The sequence below is a fragment of the Globicephala melas genome, chromosome 2 (genome assembly GCF_963455315.2).
Source record: "Globicephala melas chromosome 2, mGloMel1.2, whole genome shotgun sequence".
Classification (NCBI taxonomy): Eukaryota; Metazoa; Chordata; class Mammalia; order Artiodactyla; family Delphinidae; genus Globicephala; species Globicephala melas.
Genome location: NC_083315.2, coordinates 85,531,530 through 85,551,759, shown reverse-complemented (window position 1 = coordinate 85,551,759; position 20,230 = coordinate 85,531,530). Strand labels below are relative to the sequence as shown.

Below are 20,230 nucleotides of genomic sequence, written 5' to 3'. Positions count from 1 at the left end.
ATGTCTGTCTGCAGAGGCTCAATGGCCTAGCTTCAGGCCCCTGATCCAAAGTGTGGCTGGAAGGTGAGTTTCTTAGGTAACCTTGCCAAATCCTGGGATAAGACAACTAATCAACTCACTCTTCCATTCGCTCAGTCATTCAACAAAAATAGTTACGGAACATCACCTATGTGCAAGGCATTGTAATGAGTGCTTGGGAAACAACGGTGAGTAAGATAAACAGGTTCCTGCCCTCCAGGAGCTTTCAGTAGAAAGGAAAGACACTAAACACATAAACAAGTAAGTAAATAAAATAACAAAAGTGTGGGATGACGGTCAACAGAAGAGAAATAAAGTATTATGACACAGCAGAGTGGCATATACTACTGCAGATGGTAGTATATGAGTCAAAGAAGGTCTCTCTGAAGAAGAGACATTTAAACTGGATCCAAAAGATGAGAAAATGCCAGACAGAGTGACATGCCAGGCTCCTGAACAGCAAGTGCACAGGCTCAATGCATATAAACACACACACACACACACACACACACACTCCCCAAGGCCACTGCAGGCCAATGACATCACTGGTTTCTGTCTCAAGGGTAACTCATTTGTTTGCTGGGGATGTGGCAGCCAGCCCCGTCTATTATAACCAAAACAGCTTCTCTTTCGCTTATACAAATAGATGATAAGCCTTTTGGTTTATGGGATGTAAATGGCTCAAATGACTGGTGGGATTTAAATCCCACCTATATATTTTTTCTACTTTGCTCTGGTAGCAGGGCTATTTATTTCAAACTCAGAGTTACTTAATATTTCTAGACCCCAGTATAGCATTCTAGTGACTCTCATCACTTTGCATATTGAAAATAATTGCTTGTTACTTTTTAAAGTTGGTATATACCAGCTCTTAAGAAAATCTAGAAGTTGCTTTCCATACCTCGTTGATTAACTGGATCTTTAGCTACGTAGGCAACATAGTCTGTAGTATCCTATAAAAAAGGGAAAATGATTGCATTTAAAATGAATGCATTGTTACTGTTGAATGATAAGAGTACATTTAGGATATGATACTCAGGCAAGGACCGATACTAAGGTTTCTGTTTAAAGAGCAAAGGAAAGCCATCCTAGGAGGGAACATAAACAAATATACACTATATATTTAGCAACTGTGTGTGGAGTCCACATTCTCTGTCCCTTGGGGAGAGAATTTGAAGATTAAAAATTTAGAGGCAGACCATGCCACTAAGAACAAAAGAGAATGCAGTAGGAAATATGTTAGGACAAACATTCACAAAAAAATGGTTAGGAACTATAACTCTCCTGTGTTGAAAGTTGAAATACCAGGGGTTACGCAGTCACAAAGGTGTCACAGACTAGGATGTGGCACCATGATTTCCCTGCTGTCCAAACAGATACCACATACATCAGAAAATAAGTTGATTAAAGAGACATGGGTTTTATGGTTGTTAGCTTGCCTGTGTGCAGTGCAACTTAGGGAATAAGAGGGCAAAAATACAAGGCACTTATTTGATCAATATATAGAAAGGAGAGATCATTTTTGAGAAAGAGAACCCATGAAAAACCTAAGGAGTTCAAAAAGAGATGTGTTGCAAACTAGTGCTTACTAGTGGAGGAGGGGCAGGTGGGCAATACAGGGGTCAGATACAGGGGGAATACAGGCGGAATAGAGCCAATATTTTGTAGTAAGTGTAAATGGACTTTACCTTTAAAAATTGTATAAAAAACTTTAAAAGAAAGATAATAGCACCATTTAAACTTATGTTAAAAAAAGAGATGTTGCTGGCTTTGGAAGAACAAATAAACAAAAAGCTACTTGGTAATTCTGACTTTTATTGAAAACAGTATGCTGATGAATGAGATTTTAATAATTAAAGATGCTTTTTGTTATCTCAGTTCTCAGGGAAAAAAAAACACACAGTGCCATTTGCAGATTGGAAGTATGACTCTCTAGAGGAAAGATGCAGTCAACTGGCAGGAAATAAAAGTCCATGTTTGTAATACCCTCAAGGACAATCACTTAATAACCCACAATGAATCATACAGGAAACGGATCTCAGGGCCAGCATAACTTGCCTTCAGTTATTTTAAAAAATAACACACACCTAAGTAAATCTCTCTTATGCAAAAAGACAAAAGATTTGAAATATCTTATAAATAAATAAGGTCATATCTATGAGCTTTACATTATATAATTTAGAAGCAAAGCCACAATTGCCAGGGGCTTGGCTGCTCATTTTAAAGTTGAAGAGGTGGCATGATGCTAGCAATGTTGTCTGCTATATTAGTTGATGGGAAAGAGGTCATGGGGCCTCTCCAGACCTCAGTTTCCTCATCTTCAAAAGAGTCTCCAACATTCTCACAGTCCTAAAATTCTATAACTGTAAATATCTAGGAGAATTTAAAGGATGTTAAAAGTAAAGCACAAATAGTGGGGGGGAAATCTAAGAAATATATTTAATTTTGACATACTCATAATGCATTCTTGAGATGAAAAAAGCATATACAGACACAGAAGCATTACCAAGAACTGCCTTCAGGGCTGAAAGAAGGAAGACAAGTAAACTGTTTATGAGACGAGAGTAAAAGTGAGGGTGAGCAGCGTGGAGAGGTGAGAGGAACACCCAGTATTTTTGAAACTTTGGAGGGACAATGGTAGAAAGAATGGGTACTACATTGGGCCACGGAGACCTCTGGTTGCCTACCCCTTGGACCGTTATCTGATGTGAAGCTGTAAATTATCTCAGTGAGTGTCCTAAGAAAATACAGACATGTGTTAGCAACAGTGGTGACAGTTATCACTCCGTGCCAGGCACTGCACTAGCAGTTTACATGCACCATTCCACTTAATTCTCACAGCACTTGAGGCAAGGGTGATCATTTCCCATTTTACAGATGAGGACCCTGAAGCTTAGAGTCTAAATAAGTCAAGTCTTACTTGACTCCAGAGCCTGGCACTCCACCATTCTGCCTCCCTGACCTGAGGGTAGAACTTCACTCGGGGGACCTCTAATGCCAAGGCTTCTGGTCACTCCAGTTTTCTATTTAAAACCAGCAGGATTTCTCTCCAGCTGCAGAGAGCACAAGGGTGCCACTCAATTCAGTAGGTACAAACTCTCCCACAGTGGCTACAATTCTTTCCTGTTTTTCTTTGTAGGGGCAGTGCTTTGGTTGGTCAAAAGAAATAAAGAACTGAAGGCACAAAAAGACAGTCTAAAAAGAATCAGGATTCTGGAGAACTATGGTAGACACCATGCAGGGCATGCCTAGGGTAAAATAAAGATTTTCATACCAATTCTAAAATGACAGCAACCATTGAAACTTGAAAAGGAAAATTTAGGGCAAACAGCAACAATTATTTTTCACACTACTCTTATAGAACTCATTACTTTAAATTGCTTAAGGAAAGTATTCGAGTTCCTTCATGGATGGCTGAGTTATAATGGGTTAGGAAGAGAAGTAACAGACAATGTGGGCCTTTTCGGACTGGCAGTCAACCCTCTCTGCTACCAAACACGTCCTTGGAGTCGCTGTTGAAGCCAGATTACAAGGCCGGATGGAGGGCGGATATAGAGGACCTGGGGATATGGAGGGCCCACAGTAAGTCATATGAAGATTTTTGACTTGGTGGAAGATTGGGGCCTCTAATCCCTGCATTGTTCAAGGGTCAACTCTATATTTCAAGGTACAAGAAAAATGTCACAATGTCACAGAGGAGCAAAACCCTCCTCCTCCTCCCTCAGTTTAAACAGATTTGTTTCTTGGTCAGTCACAGGCTTCCTAGCTTCAATGACCCTCCCCTTTTGCTCTGGTCCACAGCGGATGCAGTTGGAGGTTAGGGAATGACCCTCCACTCTGCAAAGAAGGCTTGGAGGGACAGCACTGACTCAGTCCCGCACAATTCATGGGAAATGAGCATCACATGGCCTCTTGGTAGGGAGGAACTGCAAGTTTTCTCTCCCCAGCTCAGCGTTCCCTCCATGAGTTTCTGCAAACCTAGTTGCTCGTTTCGGATTAGATTTAGTTGCCCTGGTTGACGGCCAGAATGGCAAATAGGCTTCCCCTCGTATACCAAATCCAGCTGATGAGTAGGATCTGCCTGGAACTCTGCGTTGCAAAAAATTCTGAGGGAGGACCGGCAAAACACATATGACATGCTTGTTTTTTATGAACTGGATATTATCTACAAGAAGCTTCTCAGATAATAACACAATGGAGTATTATAAATTCATCTACTAATCCAAATACTTAAAAAAAAAATCAGTGACAGGAAATACTCTGTCAAAACCAAATTTTTGATTACCAGCTACAGGTGGCTATTCACAAACTGTAATGAGATATTTGGAAACGACAGGTAGTGGCTAATATGCTTTACATGGAAGTTCTTTTAACTCTTATAAAAAGAATTTTTTTTTTTTTTCGGTACGCGGGCTTCCCACAGCTGAGGCCCCTCCCGCCGCAGAGCACAGGCTCTGGACGCGCAGGCCCAGCGGCCAACGGCCCACGGGCCCAGCCGCTCCGCGGCACAAAAGAACTTTTATGAATTCATACTTACCGGATCCCCTCCAGAAGCAAATGAAATAGACTGCATATGATGATTTGCAATAATCTGGAAAACATAAACAAATTAAACATGTATAATGCTAGAAACTAATTATACCTAGTTACTACATACCATCTAACAGTAACGTACATACATTGGCTTGTTTTGCTTTTACCTGCTCGGCATGCCTTGGGAAACCACTCCACCCACTTTCTATAATAATCTCACTTACACCATGAGGTTCAGGTGGGTTTGAGACGCCCATCTCACTACCCCTCTCCTTGCATCTGGATACATGATCCAGGCCTAGCCAATCACAAAACACCATCCCGCTGGATACAGCAAAGTCAATCAACATCTTTGGGGAGGAACTGAGATGAATAATAGAATGCATCTCTCCCTGCCATTTAAGACCTTAGTATAAGCCCAAAGCTTCTAGGAGCCATCTTTTGCTGCCATGTGGGAAAAGCCTGCTGGAAAATGAAGCTTTCCCTCTGGAGAAAAGTCAGAGCTGAGAGTTAAAAACAGTCAAAAGTCAGGGGATAATGTGTGTTTCATCAGTTCAACCAATACATTCCCCCCATCCCTTTATGTTTTTATGTATTTTTTCTATTTTATTTATTTAATTTTATATAAGTTAGTTTGAATTGAGTTTCAGTCATCTGCCAACCAAAAGTATTCTTACTAAGGCACTAATATTAAGACTTTCGATATGAAGTAAGACTATTCAAGTGAACTGCGTTAGTTAGCCAAGAAGATTGTCTCTTTTACTTGAGATTCTAGGCTTGCTTATTTGGAAACCACAGTGTAATGACCAACTTGCAGAGATGTATTTGTCATACTGTTTCAAGGGTTCATTAAAACAATGAGGCACCAGTTGGCTAATCCTGTCTTCAGATTTGCTTAACAGAATCTACTGAAGCTGCTTACATATGATGACCAAGAAATCCTACTCTTAGATGTATATCCAAAAGAACTGTGTAAATACGTACACCAAAAGATCTTCTCAATAAGGATAATCACTGCCCTGTTCACAACAGCCCCAAATTGGAAACAATCCCAATAATGATCATTGTGGTATTCAAACAAGGGGCTACTACATAGCAACAATATATTTCTTGGGCAAAAAGAAGCCTGTCACAAAGATTGTATACTGCACAGTTGAATTTATATCAAGTTCAAAAGCAGGCAAAAGTATTTTATTCTGTTTGCGGTCAGCATAGTGGTGACTTTTGGTGCAAAGGAAGAGAAAGCAAGTGGTTTTCTAGAATCTTGCAAATGGTGTTCCTTGATCTGGGTAGTGGTTATACAAACATGTTCATTTTGTGATAATCAAGCTATACACTTATGATTTGTGCACTACTCTATATTTATGTTTTCTATATTTATGTTTCAGTTTAAAATGATTACTAAAACCAAAATCAATACACAGATTTCAATGTCATTCCCATGTATCAGCAATAGCCACTTTGACACTGCATGAGGGAGAGGGGGAAGGTACATTTTACAAGAGAACCTAAGTATAAAACTAATAAGAATCACATAAGACTTTTTGGAAAACTTCATTGAAGGGTACAAATAAGACCTGAACAAGTAGAAAGACATATATCACCTTTATGGATGAGAAGACAATACCATAAAGATGTCAATTCTCCCCCAACTTAATCTATAAATTCCATGCAATTCCAATAAAAATTCCACCAATGCCATTCAGGGAACTTTTCAAACTACTTCTAAAATTCACATTGGAAGAATAAATGTGCAAGAAGAGCTAAGGCAATTTTTTTAAAGGACAAAGAGACAAGATTTTCCTTATTATTAAGACATATTATAAAACTATAGAAATTCATTAGACTACAAAGTCTAAAAACAGACTGACACTTTTGTGGTCGTTTAGTCTATGATAGATGTGGCACCGAATAGCAGACAAAAGGACAAGTGATTAAATTAGCGGAGGTACCTGAATTAGCTACATATATGAAAAAATATATAAATAAATCCTGTCCTCATGCTATTTATAAATAAATGTTTGATCCATAAAAGATCTATACAAACATTAGAAGACAGATAAAAGATTATGCTTATGATTTCTGAGGTAGGTAAATCCATCTTAATAGAAAGAAAAAGACAGGAAAGAAACCCTTAGATTTGATTGCATGAAAACCCATTTTTAAACTTTTGTATAAGACCCCCAAAACAAGAAACAAGAGGGAGAATATATTTGTAACATGTGAAACAAAGTATTCATATACAGAGTTTATAAGAAATTCCTATATCAATAAGAAAAAGAAATAAACCCAAAATAAGACCATTTAATTTTCAGAGGTAATACTGATAGAAATGTTCAATAAACATATTGAAAGATAATCTCCAATAAATTAAGGCTATAAAAAATAAAACAAGACGGCATTAAATGGATAAAATTGTTAAAGTTCAACAAAATCATGTCTGGTAACGGTGTGGATATTCTCAGACACCGCTGGCTAGAGCTTAAATTTGTACAGCAACTTTGAGAGCAATTTGACATTCACTAAAAACCAAAGTATGCATACCCCAAAATTCCACCTTTGCACTTCTAGGTTTTTATTCTAGAAAACTACTGGCACATGTGGATGTTCAATTACGCATAGTTTATAATATCAAAATATAGAAAGTTATTTGTGCATAGTTAGGTCAACTACAGTATAGCTATACAAATAGAATAGTATGAAAAAATATATGTCTATGTATACTAACAGGTAAATCTTCAAGACATTGATGAGGGTTTTTTGTTTGTTTGCTTATTTTGTCAGTTGAAGACAATTATGTAAGACGCGTAAAAAAATAAGATTTTTTTTCCACGAGGACATAAAGATTCATGTAAACGTAAAGAAAAAGGGTTTAAAGAATACACACCAAACTGGTAACAGTGTACCTTTATCTCCTGCGATATGCAATGGGACTATGTATTTCTTTTCTGTTTTTTTAAAGAACACCGATAATATGCTTATTTGTGAATTTAACTTTTTTTAAAATGAGAAAAACAGGAGAGATGAATGGATAAATTCTAAATATGTTGATCTGCGGTTGAGAACTTCGTGTGGTTTGGAACTGCGGATTTAGCGGTCATTAGCGCACAGATAAAAGACAGATAAAACCGTGGAAGAGACGCGACTGCCTGGGGATGGGGGATAGAATAGGCGCAGAAAGAGGGAGAGAAAGGAGGGGGGCGATGAGGGAGGAGGAGTACGGGGTCTTACAGAGCCATGTATTTCCAAGCTTATCGCATCATAAGCAGCAGAACGGTTAGGTAAGGCAGTGGCCAAGCAATGCTCTTGCACGTACAGCATCTAGGTCTGAAGTTCGAACGCACGGAAAGCCGACCAGCGAGCCCCGGGAACATTCCCGGGGTGGAACTGCCAGCTGCCGGCCCCCAAACAGCGCTCCGAGAGGTAGGCGGTGTCTGGGGGTCGCGCACACGCACAAGGTCACGCAAGCGCACGGTGCTTGCGCAAGCGCACAACCGCACGGCCGCGTAGCTCCGATCTTGCCGAAAACGCCTTGCGGGGAGGTTGAGCCGCTTGCACAATGTCTGAAATGAACGAGCTGTCCGAGCTCTATGAGGAAAGCAATGACCTGCAGATGGATGTGATGCCTGGCGAGAGTGACCTTCCGCAGATGGAGGTAGGCGGCGGGAGCCGGGAGCCATCCCTGAACCCCTACCGCGCCGGGGCCCAGCCACAGCTGGAGGAGGAAGGCCCGATGGAGGAGGAGGCCGCCCAGCCAATGGCGGAGCCGCTGGGGCAGCGAGGCCTCGGTAGCCGGCCCGGCCTTGGGGAGCAGCCAGGCCAGGTCGCGGGCCCTGATTTCGAGAGCGAGGACGAGGGCGAGGAATTCGATGACTGGGAGGACGACTACGACTATCCGGAAGAGGAGCAGCTGAGTGGTGCAGGCTACAGAGTATCAGCGGCCCTTGAAGAAGCCAACAAGATGTTTTTGAGAACCTCCAGAGCAAGAGAAGCAGCTCTGGATGGCGGGTTTCAGATGCATTATGAGAAGACCCCGTTTGATCAGTTGGCTTTTATCGAAGAGCTTTTTTCACTCATGGTTGTCAATCGTCTGACCGAAGAGCTCGGCTGTGATGAGATTATTGATAGAGAGTAGTTAAACGCTGTGAAGAGAGGAGGAAACTACTTGAGGAGAGACCTGGCATTCCACTGTCTCTTGGGTTCATTCCAAATAGTTCCGTGCCAATGAAAAACTTGGTCTTCAAAAAAAAAAAATTTTTTTTTTTTGTAGAATAAAGTAGCGACTGCACAGTTATGAAAAAGGAAATTGTTAAAGAAAAAGGATCTAAATACTGTCGAAACCTGTTTTCAAGAATGTCCTGAAACATTTATGGCTTTGACTTTGTTATTGATCCAGATTAATTTCCTTGCATTGAGGAAAATATATGTTCCTGTAAGGGATGGCTTTGCAAGAGTAAGTCATGACCAAGACAGACTGCCAGTACAAGAGCCCACTGATACTAATTATATGCGAAAAAGTAACTAATTTATCCAGCTTAGGACATGAGATGTTTTTTGAGTTATTTGGACTGAAAGCATATCGAGAAAACTGTCAGGTTCCATTTTGTGATCTATCCAAGCCGTGGTTATCAAAAGCTAAATTTTTAGTGTAAAATAAATCGAGTATTCTTCAGTATCCCGAAAGGATAATCAAACCCCAAAAGAAATATGTATCATGTGTGCTATATCTTAAAATGTGTTTCCAAGAGCATCTGAGATTTTGTTTGTACATGTATCTTGATCATTTTTAAAGCTACTGTAACCTTTAATTCAAGAAAATTCATTGTCTTGGACATTTTTAAAAGTCAAAAATTAAGATGTCCTTAATAAGTTTCAAATGTAGACATTAATGTGTATGTGAAAGTACAAAGAAAACACACTATTTCTAACATCCGTATATACTAGAGAAATATTGTGTTTTACTTGCTCTCTGTTTTTCATTTTTTACAGGCAAAAGACTCTGGTTGAACTTCATAATGTAAGAACTGTTAAGTGAAAATTGTCCAGTAAAAGGAAAGCCCTACACCTAAAAAAGACTTCATGAACAACCCTTAAAGGTTTTAAACCTGCCCAGAAATCCACCTCGGTATCTGAAGTTTCCCTCTGTCTCCTCCTCTAATTAAGCTTGTTAGTGGTTATGCACCAGCATTGGGGATAATAAAAATTTCTTGTTCTGTGTATTTTGTTTGGCTAATGGTATTGCATACATACTTTCTCTAATACTACTTTTTATTGTGTTATATTGGTTTATTGTATGATTGCAATCACCTTATGATTTAAACTTAATGACTATAAGGGAACGTGCTCCAGCTTCAAATACCGGATTACAAATTAATTGGTGGAAATTAAACTTAGTAAATTCCTATAAGAGAATTTGCCAACCTGGGAAAAACTGCCAAATCAATAAGGATGTTACTGTGGTTCTTAAGATGTTGATGTTCTCTGTGAATAATAATTAGTCAGGAGGCTGTGCCCAGTAAAACTGAATATACCAGCAGGTCTTAGGATCAGCAAAAAGGTACCAGATGTTTTTGCTCCATTATGGCAGTAAAGGACACATCCAATACAGCAGGACAACTTGGAGCCTTATTTATGTTAACAGTCATCCTGTCTTTTAGCGAGGGGGGGGGTTCTTTTCTGTAAAATATAGGACTGACAGGCTTCCCTGGTGGCGCAGTGGTTGAGAGTCCGCCTGCCGATGCAGGGGACACGGGTTCGTGCCCCGGTCCGGGAAGATCCCACATGCTGTGGAGCGGCTGGGCCCGTGAGCCATGGCCGCTGAGCCTGCACGTCTGGAGCCTGTACTCCGCAATGGGAAAGGCCACAACAGTGAGAGGCCCGTGTACCGCAAAAAAAAAAAAAAAAAAAAATAGGACTGACAAGTAAGGATGATTATAATTCAGACATGAGCTTGGCGGGGAGAGGAGTGATAGATGGGCAAACACTAGATAGAAGATTAAGTGTTGGCACTTAAAACATCTTAATCCTGCTTCCTCTCACACGGCTCACTTCTTTCATTGCATTTTCAAACAGCTTGTAGATGCAGTTATGAGTCTGGATACATAACTGCTTGTGTGATGTGAATTAACAGGACTCTGGACAAAGAATTAAAAGGGTGCCAGTATACATGAACTGACTAGTTGCACTTACCTCCAGATAAAGATGATGGGAAATAGGTTCAGAAAAAAACAGATCTATAAACCAGGAAGTGTAATTCTCTTTCTCTTAGGGAGCAAGTAGGGAGCAAGAGGAGGGGGAAAGAAAACCACTCCCTGTTGGGTTTGAAGGCTCATTTTGGGGAGAAAGACCTGGACTCTCTCACTCCTCTGATGGTTGGTTTGTTGGTCTTAAAAGTAGGCAGGGGGCTTCCCTGGTGGTGCAGTGGTTGAGAGTCCACCTGCCGATGCAGGGGACACGGGTTCGTGCTCCGGTCTGGGAAGATCCCACATGCCGCGGAGCGGCTGGGCCCGTGAGCCATGGCCGCTGAGCCTGCGCGTACAGAGCCTGTGCTCCGCAATGGGAGAGGCCACAACAGTGAGAGGCCCGCGTACCGCAAAAAAAAACAAACTAGGCAATAACCTGAGAGACCACTGAAATTAATACTTGTTAATATTTACTAAAGGTAGGAAATGGTAACATTTTAAAATGTTACAGTTAAATCACAGACTGGAACCAGCCTACCTGATTCAAATCTGGGCTGCACTGCCTATAGCTCTGTAACTGAGTAGATTAATCTCTGTGCCTCAGGATCCTGAACTGAAAATAAGGATAATTGGATGAACCTTATACATGGTGAGGATTGATATACACACATCTATATAAACAGATAAACTAAAGAAAGGAGTTCTGGGGATGTTGTAATCCTGATTCTCTGATGGCGGGAGAGGATGGGGATGTGGAATGGGGAGAGTTAACTTAAACTTATGAGTGTGTAGTGTGATTTGCGCAGAGCTTTCTAGGTCTATCCATAGTTACTTTAAATGTTTGCTTAGATGTCCCACATTGGCTCATCTCAAGAACGCCTCTATTTTGTTTGGCTCATGCTTATAATTTTAATTTCTTAATTAAAGACCAACATCTCATAATCCAGAGAGAGCAGCAAAACTCCCAGATTTCCATCTTCTTTTTTTTTCCCCAAAAGTGGAAGACCTGGCAGCCCTTGACCTATAGTCCCATCGGAAGCATCTGATTGGCCTTTACACAGGGAATGTATTCTGTTTGCAATGTTCCCCAGTGTTGTCTCCCCAACATGGAGACCAAGTAGCACTCGTCATTTATCACTGTGCTCGCACCACTGTGTGTTCATGAACCTGGACAGTTTGCATTACCTGCCTGGCCTCTGTAGGTGTTTGAATTGCCTCTCCTCTTGGAGACTAAAGGATGTCTCCATTTTCTGCCCGTTTTACCTTATCTCTTTAGTACCCGTCTCAATTTCACTAGCTGTTAGAGTCGATGATAGGAGTGTAGAAACGAGTAGAGAAATAGTGGGAGTAGGAGCTACTCAGACTGACATTTTTGCTTAACGCCTTATTAAAGTATGTCAAGGAAGTCTGTTGCTTGAATTTTTTTTTTTTTTTTTTTTTTCGGTACGCGGGCCTCTCACTGTTGTGGCCTCTCCCGTTGCGGAGCACAGGCTCCGGATGCGCAGGTTCAGCGGCCATGGCTCACGGGCCGGATCTTCCTGGACGGGGGCACGAACCCGTGTCCCCTGCATCGGCAGGCGGACTCTCAACCACTGCGCCCTGTTGCTTGAATTTTTAAAACAAGGACTATATAAAAACCCCTATAACTTGCTTTTGCAAAATATATTTTCCCATCCCCAAATATGGTAAGTTTTAAAAATTGCAAGCATTGCACGTTTGCGTGTTTAATATCTTATTTTCTGCCTCTGAGGTTCTGTGAGACATTTTCTGGGAGTGAATGGTTACATTCTTGATGTTCTCAATGACAAGATAAATGTGAACCATCTGACCCATAAATGCTCTGTCATCTATGAATGTATCTATAAACTTGAAGCTGTTTATGTTTTCAGTCCAAAGTATATCTTTGAAGTTAAGGGTGAGGGGAGGATATTTGTATTTATCTTAGAACTTCAGAGCCTAGTTTTCTTTAAGGAAAATTTAATTGATAAAGCATTTTCTCATGCTATGTCCACACGGTCACTTCTCTGCTGCCTTTATCCCTTGGACATTTTAGCTGTCCTTTTGAAGGAACGTATAAAGCTTCTTGAGTTTAAGCATCTAGAGCGGCACATCTTTTTTACACCCCAAACCTCATCCCCGTGGCCATTCTCCCCAGGTCTGCAGAATAGTTCAAAGTTATTTTTAAAAATCAGCCCCTGGGTCTAATATCAATGAGATCCTAACTTTGGTCCCCACTCCAGCGGTGGGCTGAGCACAGCCCATTCGATGCCACCAGTGCAGAAAAGATGTGAGCCACTCCCCAAAGCAGCTCTTTGCTGTAACTATTGGTCGTGGAAGCCACCCATGCCCACTGTCCCTCCTTTTATTCACCTGAAAGACTATGGACGTGTGGCAGTACCAGCTCTAACTGCAGTGGCCTGGAAAAGGGTAGCAGAGGGGAAAGAGATTTTGAGAATAACGTGCCCTCCACCATACACACCACAACCCTCTTCTTCCTAAATTCCCAATTCACTTCAGTCACCCATGGAAAGAGCCATTTTTAAAAATGCTCATTCAGTTCTACACAGCTGTCATCGTGATGGCTCTCGCTTTGCCTACTCTTCCTCCCCTACAAAACTCAGATAATTCAAGGGTTCCTATACTCAATGAAATCCTATAACTAAAAGAGTTGAGCATCCCTGGTACCATCCACATGGGTGAAAACTAAAAATAAATTTTACATCCACAAATGTCTTGAGGGCAAAGCATCCGAAGGACAATTAATGTTTCACCTTCCACCCAGATTGGCTGCATCTTCCAAGTACAGCCCCATATGTTCTGCTGTCAGATATCAATGGTATCACCTCTCTTGGATAACCAATCTTGATTCAACCAGACAGGAATCTATTTAAAATTGTTTCATATTAAACATTTTCCTCTATGGTGCTTTATACTACTGTGTAAGCAATGTATTTTATTCTGCTTTTGAATTTAGAAAATAAAGCAAACCTCAAAACCACAAGTGAAACAGAGTCACAGATGTAGAAAACAAACATGGTTACCAGGGGTCGGGGGAAGCCGGGTTGGGGAGGGATAAACTGGGAGATTGGGATTGACATATACACACTACTATATATAAAATAGATAACTAATAAGGACCTACTATACAAAACAGGGGGGCTTCCCTGGTGGCACAGTGGTTAAGAATCCACCTGCCAATGCAGGGGACACGGGTTCGAGCCCTGGTCAGGGAAGATCCCACATGCCGTGGAGCAACTAAGCCCGTGAGCCAGAACTTTGAACCCATGTTGCTAGAGCCTGTGCTCCGCAACAAGAGAAGCCACCACAATGAGAAGCCCACACACCGCAAGGAAGAGTAGTCCCGCTCGCCGCAACTAGAGAAAGCCTGCGTGCAGCAACGAAGACCCAACGCAGCCAAAAATAAATGAATGCATAAATAAATAAATAAATAAATAAATTATATAGCACTCTTCTCAATATTCTGTATATGACCTATATGGGAATAGAATCTAAAAAAGAGTGGCTATATGTATATGCATAACTGATTCACTTTGCTATACAGCAGAAAGTAACACAACATTGTAAATCAACTATACTCCAAGAAAAATTTAAAAAAAAAACTGCAAGTGAATTTTTTGGTAAAAAATGGAAATCAAAATGTTTATAACTGTACTTATATGTTACTGACAATTTTATAATTTTACAAACTACAATATGCTTTCCCTGCTAAGTACTGAGTATATGAAAAGGCCTCAAGGAAAAATGCACCATGCAATGGGCACTGTGCTGAGTGATTTACATCCAGTGATTTACATGATCTTACTTAATCCTCTAAATAACCCAATAAGACACATACTGTTGCTAAGACCATCTTCTCAGAAACTCTAAGTTTAAGACTATAATCCTCATTTCACTGATGATGAAAATTGAGTGGTAGGGTAACTTGCTTGTTAGTGGCAAAGCCAGGCTTTCAACCTACATGTGACCTCAAAGCCTCTTACTGTTTTATCACTGACAAGTACACGTTAAACCCTGCGTGAGTCCCTGATCAATAGCACTCCACACAGTAAAAACTTAAATACCAAGAACCTCAAATCACTACATATTAGACAAAGAAAAATTAGACTCTAACATACATAAATAACCTGATATAAGGAATTTAGTTTAAAAAATAAGTCAAAAAAGAGTGTCCTAGTTTAAAGTACATATTTAGTGCAATGCCTGTATATCTTTTATATTTGCTTCAACGATGCTGTTCTTTGAGAAATAATGTTTACAGTGAGAACTCAGGCACACCATAGAATCATAAATCATCAAAGATGAAAAAGTTGTTTACACAATAACATTTGAGAAGGCTTTTCAACCTTAAGGGCTGGAAGAAAATGTTTTCTGCTTAAATTTCGGTTAGCTGGAACATTGACCCTAACATCACCCTTCCCCTCTGTCCTTCATGTGCATCCCCAGTCCAACATGCAGTCTGTTAGTTCTGATGATGGAATTTCTTTCCCTTTGCAGAGGGGTAGCGGAGAGTAATAAATGACTGACTCAAGTATATTCCAAATGGTACTTAATATGTTCTTTGCACCTTAGTTTTTATTACAAAGCCGATAGGTAGGGGCAAGTATGTAGGCAGTTAAATGCCCCAGCGATGGGTTAGTAATACTGTTGTCCTAATTATTGCTACACATAAATCCTTGGCAGATTTTTTCCCCTCATGTCTTATTAAGTTTTAGGTACACTGTCTGAAACTTTATTCTCTTCATTATGCCCAGACTGTTCTAGAAAAATAGATGATATGTTAAACTATAAGTGACATTCATGATCTTACCTGTTGGTTGTCAAGATTCATCAATGTGAGGCTGCATGTTGAGATGGTCAGTTTTATATTCATTCCCGAAAACTGAAGATTACTTTTGCCAAGAACTGTTGATAGGAACTTAGCTGGAGGCTTTAAAAATAACATAACAACACTCTGTAAGTTATGGACTTTGTTACAGAATGAATATTTATGTTTTTTAAATGTTAAAAATGAAACCAAAAGTTGGTTCTTCAAAAAGATCAACAAAATTGACAAACCTTTAGCTAGATAAACTAAGAAAAAAAGAGAGAAGACTCAAATTAGTAAGATGAGAAATGAGAGTGGGGTCATTACTACCAATTCAACAGAAGGAAAAGGATTATGAGAATACTATGAACAGTTGTATGTCAACACACTGGATTACCTAGATGAAATGGACAAATTCCTAGAAACATAAAAGCTACCAAGACTAAATCATGAAGAAATAGAAAATCTGTGTAGACCTATAACTAGTCAGAAGGAAGGAAGGCAGGGAGGGAGGGAGGTAGGAAGGAAGGGAAAATAACAAGTGTTAGCAAGGATGTGGAGAAACTGAAACCCTTGTACACTATTTGTAGGAATGTACAATGGTACAACAGCTATGGAAAACAGTACAGCAGCTCCTCAAAAAATTAAAACTAGAATTACCATAAGATCCAGCAATTTCTACTTTTTGTTATATACCCAAAAGGACTGAAAGCAAGGACTTGAAGAGATATTTGTACATCCATGTTCATAGCAGCATTATTTACAATAGTTAAAACATGGAAGTAACCCAAGTGTCCATCAACAGATAAATGGAAAGCAAAATGTGATATATACATACAATGAAATATTTATTCTGTCTTAGTAAGGAAGGAAATTTTGACATGTGCTACAGCATGGATGAACCTTGAGGACATTATGTGGAGTACTGTGAAATAAGCCAGTCATAATAAGACAAATACTGTATGATTCCACTTATATGAGATACTTAGAGTAGTCAAAATCATAGAGACAGAAAGTAGAATGGTGGTTGTCAGGGGCTGGAGACGGGGGGGAATGGGAAGTTGTTTTTTAATGAGTATAAACTTTCTGTTTTACAAGATAAAAAAAAAGTTACGGGACTATTCCTAATAAATTGTTTAACTAGATTGTGTAAAATAACTTCATTGCTTAATATGAAATTTCAAAGTTAAGGCTTGGGGGAAATGGGCTTTATAGAAGCAAACAATTCTAAGTATATTCTGTTCTTCAAGTAAATGACTTTATTTCTTAAAAAAAAAAAAGAGTTATGAGGATAGATGGGGGTGACGATTGAACAACAGTATGAATGTACTTAATATCCCTGAACTATACCCTTAGAAATGGTTCCAATGGTAGATTTTATGTTATGTATATTTTATCACAATTTTTCAAATTGGGAGGAAAAAGAATATAAAAAATATAAAGTGCATGGAAGAGTCCCTGGCATGTATTAAGTACTCAGTAAAAAAGCTAGCTATCAAAGGGAATTAGCTCAAAAATTTCTTTTTTTTTTTTTTTTGTTTTTTACTTCTTTACATGTGTACTTTCTGGAAAGATGACAGCCCGGTTTTCTTTTGTTTTATTTTGTTTTGGAGTGTGGATCCCACTACTCCTGAAATGAGAAAGTCTTAAGTGAATAAGCCTGTTTGTTGGGATCTTCCAGTCGGAACCTCCTATTCACAGAGGTTATGAGAGGCAGGAGGAGGCTAGAGGCTACAGACAGACCATCGGTTCTGTCAGAGAAACTAGTAATGGGAGTTCTAGTAGAATTCAAGAGCCATTCTTCAGAGTTTCCCAGATCATGTGGCTCCTCTGAGTCACTCTGGGTGACAGTGGGTTCAGTCCTATGCAAAATAATGAGTAATGATAAAAAATTAGGCAGGGTGGTATGGGAATAGAGCAGTAAAGCCGGGACTCTGAAGACCTGGCGTCTACAGCTGGTGCTGACCTTGATCTTCCTAGTGACTCAAGGCAAGTCTCTTCTCTGAGCCATGGTTTAGCAGCTGGCAAAGTGAGAGGGTTCAACTGGGAGATCTCTAAAAATTCCTCCCCTCTTAAACAGTCTATACTTCTATAATTTATATAGTTATCTTAAGCGCCATTGCACCTCCCCTTTGGACTTTTCAAAGCAACTAAGTATTCTAGGGATAATACTAACTAGCATTAGCGTTGAAAGCCTAATGTAAGCAAGACACTTAACACATCACTTCATTTAATTCTTACATAATTCTATAAACTAAGGGCTATTTTCTCCTACTTTACAAATGAGGAAACCAAGGATTCGAAAGGTGAAATGACTTGATCAAGATCACACAGTTAGTAGGTGGCAGAGACAGGATTTAAGTGCAAGTCTAACATCAAATCTCATGATTTCTTTCAACATGAAAAGCTCCTTCTACCCATTTATTACCCTTACCTCTACCAGCACTCTTGTTTCCATCTGAAAATAGGCCATGGAGTCCTAAAAGTCTAAAATGTTAAAATGCAGAATACATACATTATAAAATATTGAAATTGGAAGGTACCAAAATTGGTCATCTGGTTCAACAGCTTAACTTTACAGGAACAAGAATGGAGTTTTGGAGAGATGAGATACCATGCTCAAAGGTAAGTAAATACCTAGCTCTGCAACCAGATTTTCTGACTTGAAAAGACCCAGGTGCTTTCTCTACTCTGACCCTCAGGCATCACCATTTCAGACAGTGTCTGGCAAGTCAGAAAAATTTGAGGGACAAGAACAACTTTGAGTGCTTCTCAGATAGCATGTCAAATAATCAAGGCCATTCTAGACCTTGGGTCATGTGGTGGAATGAACTAACAACTATTTTGATGCTATCTTTCCCATAGTTAGGGAAACTAAAAAAAAAAAAAAAAAAACACCAATATTTACCTTTCGCTTTTTAATGGCTCCATTTGCCCCGGGGACAGCTTCACACAGGCGACTTATTGCTTCCCTACAGAACAGAAACCATATAAAGACTCAGCATACTATCAAGTACACAGTAAATGTTCAATAAACATTAGCAAGTATTATGACCAAAATGTACACTCACATAATGGTGAGCCTGACATAAATGACCTTCCCCACTCCCACTGGAGAAAACACTGAGCTTAGTCTCTCTGCAGCTCAAACCCAAGAAAATCCAGCAACACCTTAATATTGAAAAATTGCTTTACAGTAAGGAGTCCTACTATTCACCTTCTTCGTCTTTTTTCCTTGGCTTTTAAGGATTGGTTTTCAGTGCTATTGATTTCTAACCAAAAAGGACTGATGGAACTTTACTGTCTGGGAATACTTCACAGTTTTACCTTTAGCAAAATCCTCTGTGGTGTGATGAATAAAAAAGCTTCATAGTATCTCAGCACCAAAGATAATTAAATACAAAAGAATCCAACACTAGAGGAAGTTTAAAAGGATTGAGAGAGAATTGAACTTCAAGGTGGTCCCAAATGGAGGCTTATTGACTAAGTTACTGCTCCAAGCCATTGAGCTTTCATGTAATTTCACAGAAGAAAAGAAAATCAATAACAGATTTCCTCCTTTGCTTATTTTTCTGCCCTTACTATATATTGCACTTCCTGAGAGAAGAGCACCGCTAAAAGAAGTAGTTGTTCCTTAATGGAAGTGGTGAACGAACTGGCGCCCTCCTCTCCAGAAATGCAGTTATAACTAAGAGCTTTTGTCTCTGGGACTCAGCATTCAGAACCACCCAAGCTTTCACGTGGCGTAATCTGAACCTTCGCTTCATGGCTTTCAACACACATGTCAAACTTTTCACAAAGCAAATGGAAATCTCTAAACTCCTTCCAGATCCACTGGACATCATCGTTTAAATTAGTACACTGTATTCACACACACACACACACACACACACACACACACTATACAGTTTTTATATATATTAGATTTCATGAAAATATTTTCTATGAGATGTTTTTGATTCCCAAAGGAAGGGGATGCAGAGAGAGGAATGCAGACCCATTAAAAAATATATATACGTTATAGACAGATAGATATAAAGATATATAAATAAATATAGATAGATAGGTAGATCTGTATACATAGTAGTGCAGAGCTATGTTCTCAACATAATTACCCGCAACCAATGGATAGAAAGGCTTTTTGCCTTAGCATATCTTCTCAGAATTTTATGTTTATTCCTCCTCTAGGATTCCAAACTTGTTCTGTGGAGTCAAGCAGGACAACTCAGAGAGTTGGTCTTTTTGGTTTGGTTGGTTGATTGATGTTTTGAGTCATCTTAATGATTAGTCAATAATTGCTGACACATCTAATTAATCTGAATTGGTCTCTGGTGTTGCCAAAATAACTAGTCCAGGCACCCAAATATGTTGTTGGTATTTAACAAAGAAAGATTATGGGAAAGGTGTTCTTAGATCCTTTACTCCATGAGAGCCAACAGGGGTGCTTTGGTCTAAAAAGCTCCCTGTAAATGGTTTGAAATAAAAGTAGAAACAAAGGCGGGCACTGATGCTGCCAAGTATAATAATAGTTATTATTAGAAGTTGTTACTTTTATATAGCATCTATAGTTTTATAAATTGCTTTTCCAGGCATTGTTTTCTTGATTCTCATTCCAGCTGTCAATATCTTCTAACAAAAAGTAAAGTTATGAATTTGAATTAAAGGGAATGCT

General features: G+C 39.5%; 2 protein-coding genes across 3 annotated transcripts in view; one reads left to right on the top strand and one right to left on the bottom strand.

The window, feature by feature from the left end:
- Positions 1-20,230, bottom strand: part of SHC4 (SHC adaptor protein 4) — a 126,595-nt gene that overhangs the window by 45,647 nt on the left and 60,718 nt on the right. For both annotated transcript variants that reach the window (XM_060294281.1, XM_030842672.3), the window contains 4 exons: positions 18,467-18,530; positions 15,562-15,681; positions 4,556-4,609; positions 920-971 (listed from right to left, as the gene is read on the bottom strand). In XM_060294281.1, coding sequence (XP_060150264.1) covers positions 920-971; positions 4,556-4,609; positions 15,562-15,681; positions 18,467-18,530 — 290 coding nt within the window. The remainder of the gene's footprint in view (positions 1-919; positions 972-4,555; positions 4,610-15,561; positions 15,682-18,466; positions 18,531-20,230) is intronic.
- EID1 (EP300 interacting inhibitor of differentiation 1) lies at positions 8,027-9,770 on the top strand. The gene is made up of 2 exons (XM_030842673.3): positions 8,027-9,004; positions 9,541-9,770. The coding sequence occupies exon 1, from the start codon at positions 8,111-8,113 to the stop codon at positions 8,684-8,686; it is 576 nt and encodes a 191-aa protein (XP_030698533.2). The 5' UTR covers positions 8,027-8,110; the 3' UTR covers positions 8,687-9,004; positions 9,541-9,770.

Bases quoted from the DNA above. Each gene is read 5' to 3' on its own strand.
- EID1 (XM_030842673.3), top strand. From the start codon at position 8,111: ATGTCTGAAATGAACGAGCTGTCCGAGCTCTATGAGGAAAGCAATGAC.